The sequence below is a fragment of the Piliocolobus tephrosceles genome, chromosome 9, assembly GCF_002776525.5.
Source record: "Piliocolobus tephrosceles isolate RC106 chromosome 9, ASM277652v3, whole genome shotgun sequence".
In the NCBI taxonomy this organism is placed as follows: Eukaryota; Metazoa; Chordata; class Mammalia; order Primates; family Cercopithecidae; genus Piliocolobus; species Piliocolobus tephrosceles.
In genome coordinates, this window is record NC_045442.1 from 31,608,901 (window position 1) to 31,616,348 (window position 7,448).

Consider the following 7,448-nt stretch of genomic DNA (forward strand, 5'->3'; position numbering starts at 1 on the left):
GATTTCATTTTTCTAAACTTCTATTTCCTGTAAAATGGGAATAACATCAGTACTTTCCACACTGGGGTTATGAGAAGCATTAAATGAGGGATTATATAAAGATGAGTAGAATGCCTGGCATGTAATAAATGCTCATAAATGTTAACTATTTTCATGATTGGAAGTGGGGACTTTGGCCAAAAGATCCAGGTCCAACCAGTCCCTCTATAACCTGCATCCTCTGAGACCCATAGCTGTTCAAAAACACACAACTGTGTATATTTTAAACTATGTATATATTTAACACACACACATATCTTAAAAATAGCTCCAGATGGCAGAAGAATATTGCATACACAGGTCCACCATGGGCCCCTCCAAGTCCCAGGCAACCTTCCCTGATCACTGTGTCCCAGAAATGATTTCCTGTGTCAGTGACACAGAGGACCTGTCCAAGCAAGCCTCCAGGTCCTGAGTGTTCTGATGCCTGAAGGGTAGTCATAGGTCCCGAGGTGGAGTTGGGGGTGGAGTGCTAGGGTCCCATAGGATGTCCTCATATGGGCTTAGAACTGGGCCTGAGGGCCGTCCTTGAGCCCCAGTCTGCTCCAGCAGGGCTTTGAGTAAGCCCACAGTGAGAGGGGGCTCTGCTCCAGGCTCAGGAAATGGGGTAGGCGGCCCCACCTCATCTGGGAGGTATGTCCTCAGTAGAAGCAGGAGCTCAGCTGGAGCCAGTTCTGGTGGACACAGGCGGCAAAGGAGGGGGAGGTGAGCATCAAGCCGGCGGTGCTGGGCAAACTCAGCCAGCAGCAGTTTGAAGATTTCACTTCGAAGCAAGGGACTGGAGGGGCCAAGGGCCAGGCCTGCATCCAGAGCCCGATCCCATTGCTCCTTTTGCACTAGCTGCCCAACAGCTTGGAGCACAGCTTTGGGCCGCCCACTGCTCAAGAGCAGCTCTAGCTCCAGAGCCTCAGGCCGGGTCCCCTCCTCACCTAGCACTGCCAGGGCTCGGCGATACAGGGGCAGTCCTGGGCCCCCTGCCCCCCAGCCCGGCCCACCCTGCTGCTGAGCCAGCTCCACAAAAGGTGGTAGCCATCGAGGCTCCAGCTGGCACAGACATTGGCAGAGGAGTTCAAAGGGGGGCAGTATCCCATTGGGGGGTTCCTTTACAGTGGTTATTCCCCCTAACACTTTCTTCCACACATCAGGGGGTGCTTGGGACCTCAGCTTGCCATTCCCATCTGGCTGGAGCTGCAGGGCCCTGAGGGTGGCACCCCAGGCTGCTGTAGGAAGGGCCTGGAAAACGGTGTTGAGCTGGGCCAGCTGGTCTCCTATCAACTCGGTCCTCAGCAGGCGTGCCACTTCCTGCTCCGCCAGCTCAGTCCAACCAGCCTCCTCATCATCGCCAGCCACCAGCTGGGCCTTCAGCTGCTCTAAGCCTCGGTAATCCCGAAGCTCGGTCCTCAACATGGTCAGCAGTGTAGATGGGGGCAGGTGGCCCTGGAGGATGGAGGCCAGAGCCTGAGGTGCCCGGAATGTGCTGCTGTGTCTCAGTTCTTCTGGAGTGAGCTGGGCACCCCGCAGGCTCCGCCGCTGGTAGTACCCACAAGCCTCCTCAAACACCAGATCCTTGGCTGAAGGCAGCTCAACACCCTGTGGGGCTTCCCAGCCCACACAAAACAGACCCAAGGCTGAAAGCAGACGAAGACTCCCTCGGGTCTCCAGCTCTTCCTCATCCTCCATGCTGGGGGCTGGCGGTTCCAGCAGATGTACCCTGTCTGTACTTAGGACCTTCCTCTCCAGCAGCTGCCCACTGCCCATGTCCAGCAGTTCCAATGTGGAGCCCAGCACACAGGCCAGAGTGCCCTGAAATGTGCCTAGAGCTGCAGACCCCCGCGGGCCTACAGGTGCCTCCTGCAGGATGCCCACTGCCCGGGTACCACCGTGGGACTGCACTAGGCTCACAGTGCCCCCAAAGTCAAGCAACAGCAGGCCGTGGGGAGTTGGGGCCCAGGTGTGTACAGCCAGTGGCTCTCTGGGGGACAGCAACCCAGGAAGGCCTCGGAGCAGGGTCCGGAAGTCCCATGTGTCCCCTCGTCCAGGATTCAGACTCTTACTGTAGGAGAGGCCAAGCCGTGGGGCAGCCACCATCACTTTGCCCTTGCCTGGGCTCCAGATGAGTAGAACGTGGGCCACGCCAGGCCAGGTGGTGGCAGTGGGCACCAGGAAGAGGTGTCTGCAGGAGGCCAGCAGCCCGAAAGCGGGACAGTGGTGCAGCAGGACGTGTGTGCGGCCTAGGCTGGTGCTAGCTTCCCCGCTGGGCTCCAGGGTCCGGACGCACACACAGTGGCTGAAAGCAGTTGCTGGCGGCCCTAACGGGCCCTCGGACCCGGCTTGGCGCTCTTCGCACCACACCAGGCGGCCTCGGAGCGCCGCCACTGCCACCACGCGGGCTCCCCCGCCCGGACACAGCTCGGTGCTCTGCAGCAGTCGCCAGCCAGGCTCCACACCCGCGCCCCACACCTCGGCCAGGCCACTCTCCCACACCAGCACCAGCGCCGGCCGCGCTGGCCACGGCAGGAAGAAGGCGTCCAGCGGGGAGGGCTGGCCGGCCGGCCAGGCCCGCTCCAGCTCCGCGCCGGGCCCTCGCGCCGCGACCAGCAGCTGCGGGGCTACCGCCCCCGGGGGTCGCAGGAGCAGCAGGTGGCGGCCGTCCGGGCTGCCGCGGACTCGTACCGCTGGGTCGCCGGCCAGCAGCTCCCGGAGTCGCGCCGCGCCGCCGAAGGCACTCAGGTCCGAGAGCAACCGCAGAGTCCCCGCGCGCTTCATGGCGCCGCCGCGCGTGAGCGCACCCAGGCTTTGCCCAGGTCCAGCCGCCCGGCAGGACGAGGCCCGATTCCCGGGAGAGCCAAGCGGGGCCAAGACTTCCGTCCCCTGTGGATGAGGTGAGCAGAGGCCGGGCTAAGCGTCGACTCCGCCCCGCCCCGCCAGGCCGGCTCCGGGATGGCTCCTGCAGTCGCCGGGCCGGCACTACACGCCCGCCGGGGGAGGAGCCACGGGAGCGCCCTAGGCGCTCAGCGCCTGCACCACGCCCGCCCGGGGACGCTCTCGGCGCAGGGGGAGGCCCTTCCCCAGACCCCAGGACGCCGCCCAGTGGCCCGGAGTCTGACGCAGGAAAGGGATTCCAGCTCCCTGAGCCCCTCTCCCAAGGATTTCACCCCAGTTTGCTCATTCAGGAAATTTTTGTTGAGCACATGCTTTGTGCCAGGCTCTGAGTAGACAGCCCTAAAGAAAATAGAAAACCTCAACCTCATGGAGATGACAATCTAGTGGAAATAGTAATAAACATGGAGTGCGGTGGCTCCCTCCTATAATCTTAGCACTTTGGGAGGCTGAGGTGGGAGGATTGCTTGAGGCCAGGCGTTCAAGACCAGCCTGAGCAAAATAGGGAGACCTTGTCTCTATAAAAATTTAAAAAAAGAAAGAAAGAGAGAAAAACAGAAAGAAAGAAAAGAAAACCACTTCCATATCACTATGTGACAGCCCTCTCTATCCCCTAATCCCTTCTACAGATAAGGAGGATGAAGCACAGAGAGATTAAGTAACTTGACTAAGATCAAGCAGGTATTAAGTGGTGGAGGTGGGATTTCAACCACAGGCACTCTGGCTCCAGAGTCAGTGCACCAAATCACTTTATCATATCAACAACTCATCACCCAAACCAAAACAGAGAAACATACTTTAGAAGCAGTAAAACCTACAGATTTGTATGTAGGGCTCCTTCCACCCCTCCTTGACTGCCTTTTCAGGTGAACAGTTTTCCTCCTCTCTCCAAGGCCAATCCCTCTTTATGAGCCCCGCCTCTCCTCGCTGGCCCCTACCTTCCTTGACAACTTGCATCCATTTCTGTTTCACTGGCCTCATTCCGTCCTCTTGCCATCAACATAGAAATACCCTCTCATCTCTCCTGTCTTGGAATTCGTTCTTTCATCCTCATCTCCCCACTTCCACCTCCATCACTCCCTCCCCCTTTCCTTTCTCTGTCAAGTTTCGTGCAAGGATGCTACAATTGCCACCTCCACTTTCTTTCCTTCTATCCTCAACCCACTATTTCCCTGAAGTAGCTTTTGCTGAGGTCTTCAAGGACATTTTTACTTGACAACCTTCTCGCTGAAAGTCCCTCCTGTGGTTTCCACTGCATCTTTCCTGGCTGGTTTCCTTTTTTTTTTTTTTTTCAGAGAGCACTACCTTCAGAGTTTTATTTGCCTTTGGTTCATCTTCCTCCATCCTTTATTGATTGAATGATTGATTGATTGATTGAGACAGAGTCTCACTCTGCCGCCCAGGTTGGAGTGCAGTGGTGCCATCTTGGCTCACTACAACCTCTGCCTCCTGGGTTCAAGCGATTCTCCTGCCCAGCCTCCCAAGTAGCTGGGATTACAGGCACCCGCCACCATGCCCAACTAATTTTTTTTTTTTTTGAGATGGAGTCTCGCTGTGTCGCCCAGGCTGGAGTGCAGCGGCACGGTCTTGGAAATTTTTGTATTTTTAGTAGAGACAGGGTTTCACCTTGTTGGATAGGATGGTCTTGATCTCTTGACCTTGTGATTCACACTCCTCGGCCTCCCAAAGTGCTGGGATTACAGGCATGAGCCACCGTGCCTGGCCTATTTATTTATTTATTGAAACAGAGTCTTGCTCCATTGCCCAGGCTGAAGTGCGGTGGCACAATCTTGGCTCACTGCAGCCTCCATCTCCCAGGTTCAAGTGATTCTCCTGCCTAAGTCTCCCTCCCTGGTAGCTGGGATTTCAGAAGTGCACCACCACGCCCAGCTATTTTTTGTATTTTTAGTAGAGATCGGGTTTTGCTATGTTCTTTGGCCAGGCTGGTCGTGAACTCCAGGCCTCAAGTGATCTGCCTGCCTTAGCCTCCCAAAATGTTAGAATTACAAGCGTGAGCCACTGCACCTGGCCCCTCCATCATCCTTTAAATGTGCTCTTCCTCCTATATCCTGATTCCATCTTGAGCCCCTTTCTTTTTTTCTTTTGCTTACAGCCCAGACGTCTCTGCTAAGCTCCAAAAAAAAGAGTATCCAAATGTCTACTAAATATTTATTTCTGCCTGGATGGCTCATCTCACAGACATTTCAATCTCAATATGTCCTAAACATCATCTTCCTGCCCCAAACTGTTCCTGCTTCAACTGCTCTTAGTTGACATAGATTTCTTTTGTTTTTGTATCCTATCATCATATTTAGAGTAGAACCTGACACAAAGAAAGTCTCCAACAGATGTTTGGTGAAGGAATCATTACATTTTCATGGGCACATGTTTGTGTGTGTGATATCACTTAGAAAACTTTTCCTTAAAAATTACAGAAGTAGGCCAGTCATGGTGGCTCAAGCATGCAGTTCCAGGTACACAGGAGACTGAGGTGAGAGGATTGCTTGAGGCCAGGACTTGGAGTCTGCAGTGTGCAATGACTGTGCCTGTGAATAGACACTGCACTACAGCCTGGGCAACATGGCAAGCATCCTGTCTCTTAAAAAAAAAAACAAAAAACGGCCGGGCGCGGTGGCTCAAGCCTGTAATCCCAGCACTTTGGGAGGCCGAGACGGGTGGATCACAATGTCAGGAGATGGAGACTATCCTGGCTAACATGGTGAAACCCTGTCTCTACTAAAAAATACAAAAAAACTAGCCGGGCGAGGTGGCAGGCACCTGTAGTCACAGCTACTTGAGAGGCTGAGGCAGGAGAATGGCGTGAACCCGGGAGGCAGAGCTGGCAATGAGCTGAGATCCGGCCACTGCACTCCAGCCCGGGCGACAGAGCGAGACTCCGTCTCAAAAAAAAAAAAAAACAAAAAACAAACAAACACACAAACAAACAAACAAACAAAAAAACCTTACAAAAATAGACCATGGCTGTCTTAAGCAAAAATGAAGTTATTTAGAAGAACATAGGGGACTCATAGAATCTTCAGGCGAAAGGAAGAACAGGTGTGGCAAATGGTCGTGAACCAAGACACTCACTGAAGACTAAGAAGTAGGAAGCACAACCGGTTTTTTTGTTTTGTTTTGTTTGAGACAGAGTCTTGCTGTCTCCCCAGGCTGGAGTGCAGTATCACAATCTTGGCTCACTGAAACCTCTGCCTCCCAAGATAAAGCAATTCTTCCATCTCAGCCTCCTGAGTAGCTGGTATCACAGGTGCACACCACCAAGCCCAGCTAATTTTTGTATTTTTTGTAGAGACGGGGTTTTGCCACGTTGGCCAGGCTGGTCTCAAACTCCTGGCCTCTGGTGATCCGCCCGCCTCGGCCTTCCAAAGTGCTGGGATTACAGGCGTGAGCCACCGTGCCTGGCCACAATTGTTTTCTAGCAGGAAAAATTTGTTCAAGATACCATGATCTCTGGTGCTATACAAGCTGATCACTGCACTGGAAGATAGCACCTGCTATTAATAAATTCTGATTATACCTTCTACGGGGGTTCACTTCATTATACCTTTCTTTTGCCCCTGCCCACTTTTTTTGTATTCTTTTAGGGTACAACTTTGATTTTTTTAAAAAAACTGCAAATTGGCCGGGTGCGGTGGCTCATGCCTCTAGTCCCAGCACTTTGGGAGGCCGAGGCGGGCGGATCACCTGAGTTCGGGAGTTCTATACCAGCCTGACCAATACGGAGAAACCCTGTCTCTACTAAAAATACAAAATTAGCCCGGCGTGGTGGTGCATGCCTGTAATCCTAGCTACTCAGGAGACTGAGGCAGGATAATCACTTGAACCCAGGAGCCGGAGGTTGCGGTGAGCTGAAATCGCGCCATTGCACTTCAGCCTGGACAAGAGCGAAACTGCATCTCAATAAAGCAAACAAACAAACAAAAAACACTGCTAATCATGTCTTTCTTTCTTTTTCTTTTATTTATTTATTTATTTATTTATTTATTTTTGAGATGGAGTTTTGCTCTGTCACCCAGGCTAGAGTGCAATAGTGCGATGTCAGCTCACTGCAACCTCCCCCTCCCGGGTTCAAGAGATTCTCCTGCGTCAGCCTCCCAAGTAGCTGGGATTTCAGGTGCCTACCACTGCGCCTGGCTAATTTTTGTATTTTTAGTAGAGATGGGGGTTTCACCATCTTGGCCAGGCTGGTCTCGAACTCCTGACCTCAGGTGATCCACCCGCCTTGGCCTCCCAAAGTGCTGGGATTTCAGGTGTGAGCCACTGCGCCCGGCCAATCATGTCTTATACTATTGTGTAAGTAGACAAGAAAAATAAAACTCTACCAAGGAGGAACCTGAAGTTTTGTGTTAAGAGGTGTTTCCTAATAGATCTGGATTCAAATGCTTCTCCACTTCTTACTAACTTTACATCTCTCTCTCTCTCTCTTTTGTTTTTTGAGATGGGATCTTGCTTTGCTGCCCAGGCTAGAGTGCAGTGGCACTATCTCTACTCACTGCAACCTCCGCCTCCTG

The 7,448-nt window shown here is 53.2% G+C and overlaps 1 protein-coding gene across 1 annotated transcript; it reads right to left on the bottom strand.

Moving 5' to 3' along the window:
* Positions 1-256: 256 nt before the first annotated feature.
* Positions 257-3,014, bottom strand: HPS6 (HPS6 biogenesis of lysosomal organelles complex 2 subunit 3). The gene has a single exon (XM_023206480.2). It carries the CDS (start codon positions 2,803-2,805, stop codon positions 478-480), a length of 2,328 nt encoding a protein of 775 aa, XP_023062248.2. The 5' UTR covers positions 2,806-3,014; the 3' UTR covers positions 257-477.
* Between the last annotated feature and the right edge of the window lie 4,434 nt (positions 3,015-7,448).